General features: G+C 40.5%; 1 protein-coding gene across 4 annotated transcripts in view; it reads right to left on the reverse strand.

Annotated features, from left to right (window-relative positions):
- CDIN1 (CDAN1 interacting nuclease 1) overlaps positions 1 to 18,288 on the reverse strand; it is a 234,575-nt gene that overhangs the window by 25,559 nt on the left and 190,728 nt on the right. Inside the window, exon 11 of one of the 4 annotated variants that reach the window (XM_066277187.1) lies at positions 2,293 to 2,532. The exons of the other annotated variants lie outside the window; for them this stretch is intronic. Within the exon in view, the coding sequence (XP_066133284.1) occupies positions 2,469 to 2,532 (64 nt within the window). The 3' untranslated portion in view covers positions 2,293 to 2,468. Of the gene's footprint in view, positions 1 to 2,292; positions 2,533 to 18,288 lie in introns of those variants that run through there. 4 annotated transcript variants of the gene reach the window in all.

Raw genomic sequence — 18,288 nt, forward strand, 5'->3', positions numbered from 1 at the left:
TTTACAGAAAAGTAAAAATGCTGGACTATTAGTTAATTTAGAGAGTGATGACTGATTAGGAGTAAATTAGAGATATTACAATGTAGTCCATTTTCTTGTAAAACGTCAGTGACTGCCACACATGATCACACTGCTGCCAACCTAACGGAAAACCCCTTCCACCCACTTTAGGGGGCAAAGTGTTTCCTCCTTGTAGTTTGTTTTTGCCACACCACTGGACTTCTTACAGTAGTGCTTATCGTTATACATATTTGGTTTATGTATAATGATGGGATGAGAATTATTTTGGGAATTGTTCTATGTCCCTTAAACTAACTGGGGACATCCTCAAAAGTCCAGGGTTGGTGTAACTCTTTGTCTCGTGGGAAAAAAAAAAAGTCTTCTCTCTATTTTTTAAAAAATTATTTATTGATTGATTTTAGAGAGGAGATTGAGACAGAGAGAGAGAGAGATCAATTTGTTATTCCGCTCATCCATGCATCCATTGGCTGATTCTTGCATGTGCTCTAAGTGGGAATTGAATCCAGAACCTTGGTACATCATGATGCTCTAACCAGATGAGCTACACAGCTAGAGCAACAAGCTCCTATTTCTTAAGTAGTCTGGTTAGGGTTCATGACTACTGGGATAGAATCCTGTTGAAGGGAAAACTATGTATACTGGCCAATACTCTACTAAAATAATATATTTTCCTCCAAGGAGAAAACCCTTTGAGGAAGTAAGAAACCATTCTTCTGAGGTAGAATGCCTGCAGATGCTGTTCAGATCACAGATGGTGTTGAGTGTGCTGTCTCTCTCACTGTGTAAAATGCTGTGGGGCTACAAGCTGTATCTGTCTGCTAATCCCTTCCGTGCCTGAGATCTTTGAGAGGACAGGGACTGGACCTTACGTGTCCCTGTGTTCCTAAGGTCCAGCACAGGGCCTAGCAAACAGTTTGCTGGGATGGATGAATAAAGATGCAAAGGAGTAACCGACCTGAGTTAAGGACCAGTGACCTTCGGATAAGTTAGACTATCGTTCTGTCCAACAGGCCAATATTCCCACTCTACCGGTGGCATTGGACTCCTAGTTTCCGCACTATATTCTTGAGTGTACTCCAGCTTCTATCTGAACTTTTACAGAGCTGAAATGAATTTTGTGTTAAACATCTTGTCAAGTGAGAACATGTTTCAGCAGTTTGGAAAGAAATGTGTTTAAGATGCAAAATGGGTCCCTATTATTTCTTTGGATGTGCATGCCATAAACTAATCACTTATTCAATACAGTAGGTAAATCCTTTGGAAACATAATCTGAAGTCCTGGACTCTGAGTCCTGACCTTGGCTGATTTGCTGTGCGACCCTGAGGAGGTTCCAGAGATGTTCTGGGCTCTTTTTCCTCATCTGTAAATGAGAAGATTTACTGGATGATCTCTAAGGTCCCTCTTGGCCCTGATATTGTTAAACATTCTATTACTATTCTTATTTCTATACGCAAAAGTGAGTCCTAGAGTGTGATTTTTAAACAAAAAAATAAAAAAGAGTCTAAAAAAATGATATCTCTGTTACTCAAAAAGAGCAATGTGAACTCTCAGTTGTAACATAAACTTAAACCCAATGGAATACATACATCAAACTGACTAGAGTATTCCTTCTTATTCCCATCTAAAATATTAAAAATAAATATGTGAAAGGCATAGGGAAATGGTTTATTTTCCTTGTAATTATTTAACAATCTTTACTGTTGAGCTCAATGTAGAGGTGTGTACTCAATGGGTAGCACTGGGTTCAAGGGATCTGTGAATCTTCTGAAACAGTGTGCAGAATTTTCCATATGTGCAAAGTTATACAGGGAGAAAGTTCATGGCTTGAATATATATTTAATTCAAAATTTTAGGCACCTAAGCCTAAATCATGTCCTCATGTCATTAATTGCTGTTAAACACTCCTGGAGCTAGACCTAGACTGAATTCCTAGTTCAGAGAGTTACTAGCTCTCTGACTTTGAGCAGGCTTCAGTTCTCTTATGAGTAAAGCAGAAATAAAAGGATTTACTCTTCTAAGGATGGCTATAAGGATTAATAACATATGTCTATAGAATTAATTTATAAAAAGCCACTGGTTCAGGATTCATCTCGTAACAAGTGCTTAATAATAAGCAACAAAAACATTTTACATTTTGTTTTAGCGAATGGGGATAATCATAACTCCTAATTTATCTAAGCCTTCAAGTTTGGTTACTGTTGATAATCAAGTCAATTTATTAGTGGGAAGGATTCCTTTTTCAAAAGCTGCAGATAAAAAAAAAGCTGCAGACAGAAGGTAGGGGTGAGGTGTGTGTCTAAATATGGTAGCCTGTAAAGAAATTCATTTGTAATGGGATTCCAATTATTATAGTTAATACAATTATACTACAGGTGAGCCCTGGCTGGATAGCTCAGTTGGTTGGCACATTGTCCCGAAGCACAGAGGTTGCTGGTTTGATCCCCAGTCAGGGCACATACAGGAACAGATTGACGTTTCTGTCTCTTCCTCTCTCTCCTCCCATCCTTTCTCTAGAATCAATAAAATAAACATTTAAAAAACAAACAAATAAAATCCACAAGTGATTACAACCATTGGTCAAACCAACAGTTTAAAATATAACTGAAAATGTTTTATAGTTTTGGTATATGTATGTCTTATTTCAGGAAGGCTTCCCAACTCATCTTCATGAGCTAATGAGATTTTCTGATCCTGCATTTGCTGGCAAGAAGTTGTTGAAACTTAACAAGAGGGCTGAATGAGATGGGTTTCGAGGTCCCATCTAGTTCTATGACTTTCTTCTCCTGAATGAGGAAAAGGAAAGGTCCATGTAAATGGCACTGATATCTACCTAAATAGCCACATAGTCTCAGGTCCCAGATTGGCACACAGTGATCCCATGTCTTGACTCACCATGTGACAAGGTACTGAAATGGCTGGGGAATTGAGACCTGATCTCCATTGGAATCATGGTAGGCACAAATGACTGCAAGAGTTCTGCGTCAAAGACGGAAGACTTGTTTAAAGACTTCCTTGAAAAGGGAGAGAAGGGAAAGCTCCTGACACTCAGAATGGTGAGACCACAATGTCAAATGAGACAGGCTGCTGTACACCACCCAGGAAAGCAGTCTCTCTTTCTCTGGATCATGTTCAGAAGATTAAATTCACACTCTCTGATGTACCATCTTGGTTGGGTGGCTTCTTAAACCGATATAGCATCCTTTCCCCCAAAAGTTCTTTGGGAAAGAGACTGTAATTTTGCAGTCTGCTGAGTCCCAGTAATGTCCGGAAACCTGGGCAGCTAGTAAAGCAGGTATAAAGATTTAAACCGAGGTCCCACAAATTCCAGAATTACCTGCTTTTTCCATTACACTAGTGGTTCCCACCACCCCAAATCCACGGGGAGTACCGGGGACTTGTAATCAGAGTCTGCTGGTAACGTGCATCCTCCTAGGTCTCAGACCCGGGGTCTGACTGAGGTCCGGAGGAGGGTCTGGGACCTCTATTTAATTTTATTTATTTATTTATTCATTTTAGAGAGGAGAGAAAAAGGGAGAGAGAGAGAGAGAGAGAGAGAGAGAGAGAGAGAGAGAGGAGAGACAGAGAGAGAAGGTGGGGAGGAGCTGGAAGCATCAACTCCCATATGTGCCTTGACCAGGCAAGCCCAGGGTTTTGAACTGGCAACCTCAGCATTTCCAGGTCAACGCTTTATCCACTGTGCCACCACAGGTCAGGCGGGATCTCTATTTTAAACAAGTGCCTCTATGAGTTCTGATGTGCAGCCAGGTTTGGGAATGCTGCGCTCTCCTTTTGGGCTACAAGTCTCTAAAAAGGGCAGGGAGTGAGATTCGGACACTGAAGCAAATAACTGGACTTGGTGGGCTGTGAGACAGCCTTGGATAAAGCGGTCTGGCATGTTTTTAAGAGAAAAAGCAACTGCCCCAGGAAGCGCTGAGGGTCAGGGAAGGAGTAGTAAGGCTGGGAATGCATCTAAAAATCAGGCAGCAAATAGGTGCATGGCTTGGGGATCCTGAATCAATTGGCAGAGGTTGCCTTGAAGCCCTGTGCTGAGGATTTTGGAGCAGGGAGCGGTGGCATACCGCCACATGGTAGACATGCCAAATTGAAATATAGAACTTTATTTTAAAATGACAACATATGGTGTATTTTATAGTCCATCAAGATTGACTTTGTTTAAATGAATGTAAGATAAAAATAAGATGAATAGTAAAATTTAATTATCTCTCTCAAATTTTACTTGGTCCCTACAACTCTGTTTTTAATTATAGCTTCATGACTTTTACCTGAATTCCTCAAGTGCAAATACTTTCTTTTAAAATTTATTTTCATCATATCTTCAGTGCAATGCAGAAAAGGAATCTTAAATATTTATTTCGGCATTTTATATTTTTATTGGTTTTGTAAACCACTGAAACTGTACAGTGTACTTAAAGCGAGTTGATCCCATATGCAGTAAATCAACTGGCGGACAAACTGCAGTGTACACCGTTACAAAGTGAATCACTACAGCTAAAAATATACCCCCCCCCAATTCCTAATACCTGCCAACATCTAAACAACTACAAAATTGCATGCTAAGAGAGATGTATACTATATTCCAAGATAAATATATACAAATTAAGCTGGAAAACCTCATGGTGTTATTGATTAATTCTAAGAAACATTTCACAATCAAGTCCCATAGACTGTTTCTTGGGATAAGAACCCGAGTGGAATAAAACGATTGTGGAGTGGAATAAAATAAACGTGGAAAGGAGTCTCATGAAAATACTGCGGATTAAAGGCAAAACAGAAGGAAATGTTGGTAGCTGGGGGAAGGAAGACAAGTAACTATGAAAAGAAATTCAGACTCAATAAAACACTTTTAGGGGCAAGAGCCCCCACCCCTCTCTCCACTTCCCAATCTGTCCCATGTCACTCTTATCTTCTCCTGACTTCCTATGACCCCAATCTGAGACACCTGTGGGTTCGGCAGCTTCAGAACTTTGTCAGAGCAGTGGGTGAGAGGTGGGGAAGGTTGGCTGTGACAGAGCCAATGTCCTAGAAAACTCATCTGTAAGGGTGGTCGAGGTCTTCGAACCTGCCCAAGCCAGGCCTGCGGGAACAGCATTTGGGGTGCAGGGTTATGCTCCTCAGCACACTGAGCAGTGCATGCCCTCTACAAGGGGCTAAACTATTCTAAAGCCAAGCAAGTGAAGATCTAGAATAAGTTACTCAGAGGCTTCCAATTTCAGTACTAACTCTCTAGTACAATTAACTGGGTCACTGGCCATACTTGCCCCATTATCTTCAAGAGTATTAAGACTTAGACCCCATGTCTGTAACAGAACCTAGTATACACTTGGTGCTCAATAAGTGGTTTCTGAATGTTGACCGAATGTCTAAATAGTTGAAAGTCTGTGGTCTTCATAGATAGAAGCTGGCAACCCTTAAATACAAAATGGGTTTCAAAAAAACTGGAGGGGGGGTAATAAAGGGGAATGAACCACCATTTTCAGATTAATCTAAAAATCAATAGAGTTGTCCAAACTAAGGTAATTGAAAATGAAGAACTGAGTTTAACAGGTTATGAAGGTGCAGGGATTTAATTAGAAACTGAGAAAATTATAAAAATAATTTAAGCACATATATCCTTTTTCCTCCGTCACTAATTTTGAGTATGATTATGAAATATTTGTATTCTAGCCACACATAGGGCTCAGTAAATGCTACTGATTGACCTATCAAACACATATTCAGTATATTAAGCACCACAAAAAATGTGCCTATAACCACAAGCAAGAGAATGAGGCTCCCTGGCAGACCCGAAATCTGCGGGGTAAGACGCCCAACAGTCAAAGGTATCAAAGGCTCTTCAGGAGAAAGTGAATCAGTTGAACTGGAAAAACCTAGTTTACAACTGCATTATTCAATCTGCCTCGTTAGAAGCTTAATGGGGACTTTGTAGAGAATTAAACAGTACATTTTGAAGAAATAAAATAACGTTTCAAAGTAATACTTATGCCAGATAGTTAAAGGAATAAAAATAAATCAAGTTTCTAAAAGTAGTTTACTGTTCCTTCCCTATATGGATTTTTGTGACATGAATCTATTCATTCAGAGAATAGCTCTAATCTTCTAAATCTAAATGAATGAACAAATAAATAAACACATAAATGAATATAGGTAGAAACCACAGGAAATATTCAGCTCCTAAAAAATGAAGTGATGTAAAGTTATAAAATAGTGTTCTATAAATGTCAAAATACCACACTTATAAATTTGGAAAACAGATAAAATGCTTCCCAGGGTACATCTGAACATGTTGTTGCAGTTTAAACCTGGTAGTAGATGAAATTAGAAAAAGCTGCGTGTTACGCTTCACTGCGATTGGACCAAGACACCGGCAGAATAACATTCACCTTTCCTTTTGAAAATGAAGATACATCAAAACGCGTGAGTTGAAAGGTTAAATGTACTCTCTGTGTAGTTGATAAATGTATACCTAATCTAATCAGGGGCCGTCACAGGTCCTGCTGCCCTGACCCAGGCTTCTGGTTTCCATGCGGGTAAGATCTAACCAAGATGTAGGCGCTAGGCCTTTGACCTGCTTGAGACCTTGTCCGTGCCAGCCGCGAGTTCTGGTGAACAGCCGGGGAACTCCTAGTTCAAATCAGGAACATGTGCACTTGGCTAATGTAACACATGGCTCTAAAATTAAAATGCAACATGATCGAGTGCTTCGGGATATTTTAACAACTAGGAGAGAGATTACAGCTAGATAAAACTGGGCCTCCAGGTCACTTTGGCTCATTCATGTTTCTCCCCATTTCTTTGGACTAGACAAATTTAATTTTATTGTATTTCTTAAGAATTTGCTAGAAAAACAAAAGTTTGGTTAAGTTGTTTCATGGCTGATTGATCTTGGGGAAGTGGGGATGTTGTAAGGTTTCTTTGTGACATGTGTCACCTATTAGATAGTTAGCGTTTTCCATCTCCAACTGAGCCAAACCAAATTAATTAGAAAGCGGTTTGAATTACAAGCTAAATACAATGAAAAGTAATCAAAACAGAAAATGACATTTAGGTCATCAATAATATTCCTGAGGTAATTCGGCATTGATTTTTCTTGCTCTTTATGATAAAGAGTTTTACAGGTTGTCAAACCGATGGTTTAACCCTCAGTTATTGCAGTTGTAACAGCCAAAGGAGTCAGAAGCACACATTTAATAATGGGGAAGATTTATTTTATTTTATTTTTTTGTTCTCGCTTTCTTTCTCCTGGAAATAAATACTTAGGATGGTAAGGTGGCCCGAGTTACTTCCTGTCTGAGGAAGTCCAAAAATCCCATTGTTCTTGTAAGATTCAGACTTGAACCTATGTATTTTATCCATAAAATTCAAATCAAAGTAGATATCAGAGATTCAGATGAGAGAAAAACAACTCCCAATAGTGTATTAAATCTTCAATTTTAATAAGGAAAAAATATGAATTGTGACAATCTTCGCAAAGAAATCCTCCTTTTCTTCAAAGTAGAACTTTATTTTTTGCTAGGTGAGAAGTGAAATGCTTGGTTTGATGTCTTTTAGAATGCTTGGGTCTCTGAAAATTGATGTGCTGGATTACTTTTTAACTTTCAGTAAAGGAAGAACCCATGGTGCCAAGACTCCTCCGAATAGCTAGAGTTATGAATCAGGGGAAAGGAAAAAAATAAAAAACAGAGAAGGTATAGGTTTTGTTTTAATTATATCAATTTCCAGTTCGTCAACCCTTGGAAAGTATTTGATGAGGATTGGTGACCTTCCACTTAAATTTACAGAGACCTTTCCTCTGGCTCCTGGGATCGCACAGGAGCCATCTGCAGACTGGACCGTTTAAGAAATCTTCCAGTTCAGCCTCAAGAGGACACCCCATGCCCAACTGTGCTTCTGGGGTTCAGGAGGTGGCTCTCGGCAGTGCCCAGGCCTGGAGACAGTACCAAGTGGCACAGATAACCACTGGTGAGAGTTCTCTAACTCCCTTAGAGCAGCAGCTAAGATGGCATGAGCAACTTCAACACCCTTAAGGTCCTTCTCCTGGGCCAGACAGGCTGCAGGGTTTCACTGCGGAGGGCATTTTGATACTGGACCATTTATCATAACACATCTTTAGAAGGCAAAGCCCAAACTTCTTGTCGTGGGTTTACCAGATTGTTTAGGATCTGCCTCAGAAAATTCGCTTCCTACCTACCACTTCCCAACCAACCGCACACTAATAATATCAAGTTGTGCAGAATTAGATGCAGTTCTCTGATGGGCCAGCTTATCTAACACTCCCATGTGTTGACTTTCGTTTTGTCTTACTGGTTCCTTTTTTCTGGAATCACTTCATCTCTTATTTTAAGGTTGATTCTAGTGATCTTTGAGGAACCTTGGAATGAACAGCCATTTATATCAGAATGAGAAGCACCTGTACCCCAGATCTAGGTTCTGCTACCCAATATGATAGCCACTAGCAACAAGTGGTATTAAAATCAAAATCAAAATGAACTAAAATGAAATACACTTAAAAATTCATTTTCTCATTTAGGCTGGTCACATCCGTGTTCAACAGCAATAGGTGGCTAGTGGTTACTGTATCATAAACAGTACAGATATAAACCATTTCCATTACTGCAGAGTGTTCTTTTGGATAGCAATGATCTAGAGAATAAGCGTGTCTCATGCACCATGGAACCAAAGCTCTAGAGCCTAAAACTCTTTCGAAGCTGAGTGCCACTGATGGGCGTGAAGAGCAATCTCAGCACTCAGTTTGTAGTTACTATGGCTATTAGGGTCAGAGAGGACGAAAGGACACTGATCAAACACCAAAAGCACATTTGGGATTTTTACATTTTTTTGTCTGAACCTTGAAAAGAGCATGAAGAGTGAATAATTTCTTGATTCCATATCTGCCTGAACACCAGCATATGAAATACTCTCGTAATTACAATGCAGGGCAAGGCAGGGCAGGAGAGAACCAAGTATTACCATTGGTACTCTACTGCTAATACTGTTAGTCTCTTTGCAATATAGTCCATACTGTATTTAGGTTTATATAGGCTTATTTTCCCAGCTTTAGAAATCAATCCACTCTTTAAAACAATGTCTTCAAATGACTGACTTCTTCTTGGAACACGTCCTTCTGGAATGTGCATATAGAATTAAATAGATGCTATCAGACCATGGTACTCCCAAAAGGCCACCTTGTGGGAGTGAAACTAGAGAAATCAACACACAATAGACTCCAGTATTCATTCCTTCAGCATACATTTATCGGGGTCACACCATGCCAGGCTGAGTGCCGGGCACAGGGATACAAGAGTGGGCAAGACTGAGTTGGTTCCTGCTGGTTAAATGTCATCACCTGTCATCATAACTCAAACCAAGAGACGGCTGGAAAATGGACAGCCCCCTGGGGCTGGGCTATTGCCCTAGATCAGGATACGCCCTCAGGGAGGCAAAGATGGAATTTAATAATGTAAAGAAACTACAGGCCCACAATCCTTTACCTGAAACCCTTGGGTCAGATGGCTTTGAGAATTAAATTTATCAGATTTAGAAATTTATAAATTCCATATATTATGTCATACCCACAGTGGGGAAACAGAGTGGTACTCTGTAATTAAACACATTGAGATTTCTGAAGCAAAACATATGACTTGTGAGAAGTTAAGTAAAGTCTTTAAATAGCCTTACATGAATTCAGGTCAAGTGTTACTGTCAAATATGTTTCGGTGCCACTTTACTTAAAAAAAAAGTTTTAAGAACCTTTTAGGATTCTGGATTTGCAGATAAGGGACTATAGAATCTATTTGAAATTTGGAAATATAATGTGTAACCTAGAAGATTACTGTCAACATAGAATCCTGGAAAATAAGAGCCAATGAATGTCTCCTATTTTGTCCTGAAAATAAAGTAATTTTGGTTGGTGAGTTTCTCTCTAGAGCTGGTCAGCTTCTCCCTAGAGTGGTGGCTCTCTGCCCTGCTGGTCACTGGAACCAGCCTTACAAATTCATGCCCAGGCCATACCCTGGGCCACACCACTCTGATGCTCCAAGGGTGGGACCAGATGTACGCAGGCATTATTTTACTTTCTCAGCTAGGGTATATCAAATATTTACAATAAGAAATATAAAACGTGAGAATCTCTAACAACTACCACACAGGACAAGATATAGAATACCCCAGGTTCATTTTCAGGCCCTTTCACCCCCATGGACCCCCCTTCCCACCAGAGGCAACTACTGCTCTGACTTCTGGTCACCAGTGGTTAGCCTCAGCTAGCAGTGTTTTGTAATGCTGGGTATCCAGCGGGGCAGCTCACTGGCATCACCTGGAGAGGTTTAACCAGCACCAGGGTTCCACCCCAGAGACGATGATTTACAGGGTCTAGGCAGCAGCATATTATTAGCTACCAAGTGATTCTAATATGTAGCAGTTTGCAAACCACTTTTTAGTGACTATAAAATATTCTTTGGCCTATAGGCCAAATACTTAACTACTAAACCATCGAATATAAGCAGAAAAGAGGTTGCTTTTTGCAGAGTTAATATGAAATTTCCTTTCTCTTTCCCCTTCTATACCTCCCCCCCCAAACTTTTTTGCCCTCCACCCTCCTTTTCATTCTCCCTCTTTTTATTGCTTTCTTACCCCCCTCTTTCTCTTACTTCCTTCTTTATCTGATAAAGACAATTGCTACTTGTAATGCTTGTGGCTGAGGCCAGGCAGATTCATATTGGATTTGGGCAGACAGTAGAGAAACTGCAGAGCCGGAAAGCATTGGGCCATTACAGTTTAATAGAGTCTTGCAACGGTACACGAATGGACAAGCAAACCGGCAGGGGAAAAACCTGTTCTCATGGCAGCGGGTGAACAACTAACAAAATGGTCCCTGGCAGTGGCAGGCAGGCAATCCACCATCCACAATTGGCCCTGAGGGCAAGCACCACAGCCTTACACAGACCATACGCACATGGTGCTGCCCAGTGCTCATGCAATAATCTGGCACAGGATAAGTGAGCAAGCCTAACACAGCTGTTTTCCCAACACTACTACAGATATCAGAAGCAGCTTAAGTTCTATCTATTAAACTCCGTATTTTCTCTCTTATTTTCATTTTTCAGGAAGAAATAAAGGTCTACCGGAAAGTTCTGTCCATTTCTATCACAACAAGTTTCGACACGTAAGCACATGTTTATTTGGTGCATGTGTGCCTCTCTATTTACATCACTTAATGTATACATACTGACGTAGCAAATTAACTAAAATAAAGTTGATTCACATTAGTCTTATGTGTGAAGCAATAGTGTACCCATGGCTACTGATAAAGTTCATTTACGTCACTGTAGTTTTTATGAATTTCAACAAGGAAGAAATGCTACAGAAGCATGTCTGTCGCATCCACCATATTCCCCGGACTTAGCACCCTCCGACTATCACTTGTTTTTGTCCTTACAAAATTTTTTGAAGGGCAAAAAATTAAAAAATGAAGAAGATATCAAACAAGCACTGGTTCAATTTTTCGCATCAAAAGATAAAACATTTTTCAAAAATGGGATATACAAATTGCCCTCACACTGGCAAGAAATCATTAATAATAATGGCAATTATATTATTTAATAAAGTTTATTGACAGTAAGAAATATTTGTATTTTGTTTTATTCCAAAATCGAACAGAACTTTCTGGTAGACCTTATAATTTTTGAAAAGGATAAAAAGAGGGAAATATGAAAGAACTAGAAAAAGAAAATGAAATGAGCTGAGTGGGGAGGAGCTGCAAAGTTTCAAGGGAAGAAAAGATCACAGGAAGAAAGGTACGGTGAGAGGAAACATTCTCTTCTGCCACAGTTTACTTTACCCTGTATGTTCACCTTCAAAACGGCCCAGTAGAACCAAAGGAGCTTTTAAAAAATTGCTGGCGGGAGGGGGGGAGCTCACTTCCCTTTTTCACAGGTCTAGAACAGTTAAGGTGAATGTAATTTCTTTAGGCTCTCACATAAATGTGAATTGGGCCAACAATGTCAGTTCCTCCTTTAGTGAATTAGAAGATTTGGCTACACTGGATATATTTGTATTAATTTCATCCACTCCCTTTTACTAAACTAATGGAAACAGCAGGGAAACAAAGCCCAAATGCATAAGTCTCTTTGCACTCTTGCACTATTCCACCCACTTAACACCAATAAACATTTGAAAAACCAATTGCTAAGAAGCTCTATAATAAAGCTGACAAGTCCATAATCAAAAGTAACTCCACTAGGTGATCTGATCATAAATTTCAAACTCAGCAGATCATGGTGGGGAGTCATGCTCCAGGCATGGAAATTCTTCAGCAAAACGTTTATCTTGGTCTTAAGCTATCCCTGCCCATTGTTTATGCTATCTAGGTTAACACACCTATGAAATGTCTCTTTTTCAGACCCCTCTGAAGCGTAACCACGCTCAAGAGAGCACAATCTTGTTAACGGGGTCCTATAATCCAATCCCTGCCTTGCTTTCTCCCAGTTTCATGGAATCTTCCTTAGTTCCCTCCTTCATTCCAAATGCTGAAAAGAAACTGAAACTGTTATTCTGAGGAACATTTTTCTCAGTCTATTGAGACATTGCTTCCGGGTGTATCTTCTATTTGGCTCAAATAAAGTCTAATAAACTGTTATAATTATAAAATTGTTCTATAGGTTTGGACATTTTTATGTCAGCCCTGGCATGTCTGCTGACTGTAACTTCTTCAGCCATAGTTTCTTAGACCTCATAGTAAATAAAGAACACCTTCCTCAGATCTCTCTGTGTTCTTGGGAGGCGGTGTGGCATTTTGATTGAGAGCTGAGTTCCTAAGTCAGACAGCCTACCCTCTCCCCTCCACGCAATAACAATGAGACCTTGAAAAGCTGGTTGTAGCCTCATGTTACATCATCAGTAAATCGTAAAATGTGACATCTCAGCCTGGGTAGACTATGGTGCCCAGTTATTTAATCAAACACTAACCTAAGTGCAAAGAAGGGCATCCCTCCTACTTTCTGGGCATTTCTCAAATAAAACTCTCATTTATTAGTCCCTAGGGGTGCTGCCTGAAGGCCAGGGGTCAGAGCGGGACAGCTAAACAGGGACTCTAGCAGCTAAATTATACCTCAAACATTTCCCCAAACAGTTTGGAAAGGTTTACTGGCAACGAAACCCAGAAAAGGGGTCTAGTGAAGGCAGCAGCTAACTTAGTGCTATGACTCGGGCCAAAGGCCTGGCTGTGCAGAGACCAGCACTTTCTTCTGCCACACCACATAGCCATACCACAGCTTGGGTACTGACTGCAGAAGGAATGGACTTCAGAATTGTCTCCTTCAACATGAAACTACTAACACTCACAGAGGCCAACACCCTGCAGCTTCCTCTGGCTGCTCATAAAATCAACAAGCACCTGCAGTGCAGAGCTCCTGGGTGTGGGAAGCAGCAAGGGAGGTTAACAGCAGCTGGGCTGGAGACTAGTACTTGCAGTGAGTCAAGATATAATGGGATACAAACACCTGCCTCTCTGCCTGACCTGTGGTGGCACAGGGGATAAAATATTGACCTGGAATGCCGAGGTCGCTGGTTTGAAACCCTGGGCTTGCCTGGTCAAGGCACATGTGGGAGTTGATGCTTCCTGCTCCTCCCCACCTTCTCTCTCTCTCTCTCTCTTTATCCTCTCTAAAATGACAATAAAATCTTTTTAAAATTTTATAAGAAAACAAGCACCCACCTCTTTAGGTGGTTTCTTATGAAGAAACGGCATTGGTGACTACAATTTCTTAGGCTTTCCAAATTTCTAAAAAATGACCACTTAAAATGAGGACGTTACTCCTGTGCTCAAGGCAAAACAGAAGCACGTCCTTGGCCAGCCTCCTCTTGCCAGTCATTCCGCAATGCTTTCTGGGCTGTTACTGCCTGTGTTCCTTCGGCAGCAATACAGTTGAATCTTGGGGTCACTCTTCTTGACTCACAAAAGCCTGAAACCTAATAACAAAGGGCACGACGAGAAGGTATTTCAGGAGATGTCCAAGTCCCTCTTGAATTTAATGAGAGTGAAGTTTTGCAGGGTGAAGTTCCAATTACTGTGTGAAACTTTCTGGCTTTCCTTCAGGGACTTGAACAGGTGGGAGTATGAAGACCACCTGCTTCTCTGCACAGTGACTAATAAATTTATAAACACTTAATCAACATTGGCCTGTGGCAACTCTCTTAAAATAGTTCTTCCACAACTGGAATTCAACAGATGTGGAATTACTGGGTGACTTTATAAGGCCACTTCCTTATAAGGGGATGGGCTGCAAAGTCTGGTTGGGCCAGAACCCGGTCCTCACCAACAGGCCAGAATAGCTGCTCCTTATCATGCTCAGGTTGGACTCACAAAACCTAGGACTGTAGTGATGACACTCTTTTTTTTTTATTTTTTACAAGGACAGAGAGAGAGTCAGAGAGAGGGATAGACAGGGACAGACAGATAGGAATGGAGAGAGATGAGAAGCATCAATCATCAGTTTTTCCTTGCGAAACCTTAGTTGTTCATTGATTGCTTTCTCATATGTGCCTTGACCGCGGGCCTTCAGCTGACCAAGTAAACCCTTGCTCGAGCCAGCGACCTTGGGTCCAAGCTGGTGAGCTTTTGCTCAAACCAGATGAGCCTGCGCTCAAGCTGGCGACCTCAGAGTCTTGAACCTGGGTCCTCTGCATCCCAGTCCAATGCTATATCCACTGCGCCACCGCCTGGTCAGGCTGATGACACTCTTATTCCATAGAAATTGCTGACTTGTAACCCTCTTGGAGGAAACCCATTCAGAGATTCGAAGTGAGCTTTGAGAATCGAAAATAACAATCCATTGTCTGATGTGGGGAAAACTAGATATTCAGGTGCAAAAGAATGTAATTAGACACTTATCTAACACCATATGGAAAAATCAACTCAAAATGCATAGACTTACATGTAAGACCTAACACTGTAAAACTCTTAGGAAAAAACATAGGAGAAAAGCACTTTGACATTGGTCTGGGCAATGATTTCTTGGACATGTGATTAAAAGCAGAGGCAACAAAAACAAAAATAGACAAGTGGGACTATATCAAACTGAAAAGCTCCTGCACAGCAAAGGAAACATCAACAGAATGAAAAAGCAACTTACAGAATGGGAGACAATATTTGCACACCACATATCTGATAAAGTGTTAATGATCAAAATTTAATAAGAACTCTTATAACTCAAAAGAAAAACAAACAAACAGATAACCTGAATAGAAAATGGGCATAGAACTTGAATAGACATTTCTCAAGGACATGCAAATGGCCTGCTGATAACAGGAGAAGGATGCTCAACAACACTAATCATCAGAAAAATGAAATCAAAATCACAGTGAGACACCATTTCACACCTGTTAGGATAGCCATTATAAAGAAACAAAAGATAAATGGTGGTGAGGTTGTAGAAAAGTTGGAAACCTTGCACACTGTTGATGGGAATACAAAATGATATAGCTGCTGCAGAGAAACCACATTAAGGTTCCCCCCAAAATTAAAATAGAACTACCATATGATCCAGCAATCCTGCTTTTTGGTATAAGAGCCAAAGGAATCAAAGTCAGTATCTTAAAGAGAAATCTGTACTCTCATGTTCACTGCAGCATTATTCAAAATAGCCCAGATAGGGAAACAACCTAAATGTTGGATAAAGAAAATGCTGTCTATACATACATACAAAGAGGAAGATTTTATTCTGCCTTAAAAAGAAGGAAATTCTGTCTTATGCTACAATATGGATGGAACTTTAGGACATTATATAAGTGAAATAAGTCCATTCCAAAAGGACAACTACTATATGATTGAATATCTAGATTAGATAAATTCATAGAAGCAGAAAGAGAATGGTGGCTGCCAGGGGCTGGTAGTGAGAGAAATGGAGAGTTGATGTTCAATGGGCCTGAAGTTTCATTTATGCAAGATGAGTAAGTTCTGCTATAGAGCATAGAGCCTGTCGTCAATAATACTGCATTGTGCACTAAAAAACTTGTTAAGAGGGAAGATCTCATTTTAAGTATTCTTACCAGAAAACAAAAAAACAACACAAAAGGGCAGAAGGAAACTTTTGAAGGTAATGGATATGAAGTAATAGTTTCAAGGAGATTTCTGTATGTCCAAAATTATCACTTTGCATACATTAAATATGTCCATTTTTTTTGTATAGCAATTATACCTCAGTAATGTTGTTGAAAATCTCTATTTTCAAATCTCAAATTCACCAAAAACAAACAAAAAACAAAAATAAAACTAGTGAATGTAAATTTCACTATAATAACCAAGTTAAAAAAATTCATCTAATGATGACTTTAACTATAATACATTTAATCTCATGTAGCCTCTGAAGCTACAGAAAAACTCTGTCAGCAGAGTTCAAGTCCTGAGTTCAGATTTGGCCTTTCACACTATTTTCAACACTAACTCCCTGGGTGTCGATCTATTCCTCTGCTTCGCGCTCCCCGCCCCAGCATCTTCCCTGCTGTATTGGTTAGAATTAGATTCTGCTGCAAGAGACAGAAGAATCACACTAGTGGAGGCTTAAACAAGAGAGAAGTTCATTTTCCTCTTATGTAAATTAAGCTCAGAGTGGCAGTCCTAGGCTGGCACAGTAACTGCATAGCCAGCAGGGACCCAGACTCCTGCTACCTTGTTGCTCTCCATCTTCAGCATATTGTTTCCTCTCTTGGCCCGAGATGGTTACCAGGCACGACCGTCAGGGCCACGTTCCTGTCAGGAGGAGGAGGAGGAGGTGGCAAGGAAGGACATCCCTCCCACTTTCAGGGCATTTCTCAAAAGGTGCATGAGACGCTTCCTCTTCTGTTCCACTGTCCAGAACTTAGCTGCATGAGTGCATCTCGCTGCAAGGAGGCCTGGACTTTTTATTTTGGGTGACGATCTATCCAATCCGAATCTGGGATTTCTTTATTAAAGTAGGAAGGGAAGAACAATGACTAGGGGACAAATAGCTATCCAGCAGTTTTTGTCTAAGGTGTCAGGCTAGACTCAGTGAGGATAAAGGTTTCAAAGTAAAAAAAGGTTGTGGGGCTGCCGTGCAAGCTGCCGTCTGCACGTGTGGGCAGGAATGGATAAATACAGAGATTCTATGTAACATAATCAAGGCACAGCTTTTATAATGCAACACATGGCCATTTCTTGCCTGCTCAATACCTTTAAGAACTGAACCCAAAGCTCTGAAGACTAGAAGGTAGAAAAACAAATGCATATGTACAAGCTACCTTTGTTTACATTTGTTTACATGTTACTAGACAACTGGATAAATGAGACTTTTGGCGCCAGGCAAACAGGTTTTTTAATTGAATATTAAAAGGAAAAATATATGAATTATCACTGAAAGTCACCTCATGGTGCAAAAAGATACAGCTGCTACAGCTTGGCCCATTTATACAGAGCAGAATTCACAATGACAAACAATGACAGAAAATAAAGCGGCCGGCTGGGGCTTAGAACGTAACAGACTTCTGAATCGGCTTTACTCATCGACCACGTCAGGTCTACTAACTTACAGAAGAACGGACACTTCACTGTGCAGGTTCAGCCAAACTGATTCCCTCCTCCATCCCAACCCTCTTTGTTTTTTGGAAGTCCAACAGGTTGATTTATTGAACTTATTTCTTGAACATGAGGGTTGTTTGGTGCACATGCAGAGAATGGACACTGAGCATGTTGTATGCATACAGAGCGTTTGTGGCCACCTGCCTCTGGTTAAGGTTTACTACCTAGAAGTCACAGATGCTGTAAGGAGTATCTAGTTAAGAGAGGACCTGATTTGGGATAAAGAAGCTCATTCTTTGCCTGAAGTTGAGTTGATCTTTACACAGAGAACACAGATTTACAAGGCAGGAGGGAACTCCAGTAAGCCTTCATGCCACTTCTCAAGCTCCCTAAACCCAACGGGGAAGGAAAGGAGGCTCTTTGGCCAAAGGGCAGTTGAGGCTTTTCATCCCTACATACAAGAGTAGTGCAGCTGATAGAAGGGAATCTTTAGGACCCCAAAGAAAAGGAATCCTATGTTGCCTAGTCAAGAGGCCCTAAACTCTATCAAGTGCAAGAAGAATACCCATGGCTATTTATCATAGGGAGACTTCCCTTTTTATGAAGCCAAGGGAGTGTGATCTTTAGACTTCTCGAGTGTGGCCAGCAATTTGGGCAGCACTGCCCAAGCAAGAGTCATCTACAAGTCACTTTGCAAAAAAGGATGGATTAAGCC

Source organism: Saccopteryx bilineata, chromosome 4 (assembly GCF_036850765.1).
Source record: "Saccopteryx bilineata isolate mSacBil1 chromosome 4, mSacBil1_pri_phased_curated, whole genome shotgun sequence".
Taxonomy (NCBI): Eukaryota; Metazoa; Chordata; class Mammalia; order Chiroptera; family Emballonuridae; genus Saccopteryx; species Saccopteryx bilineata.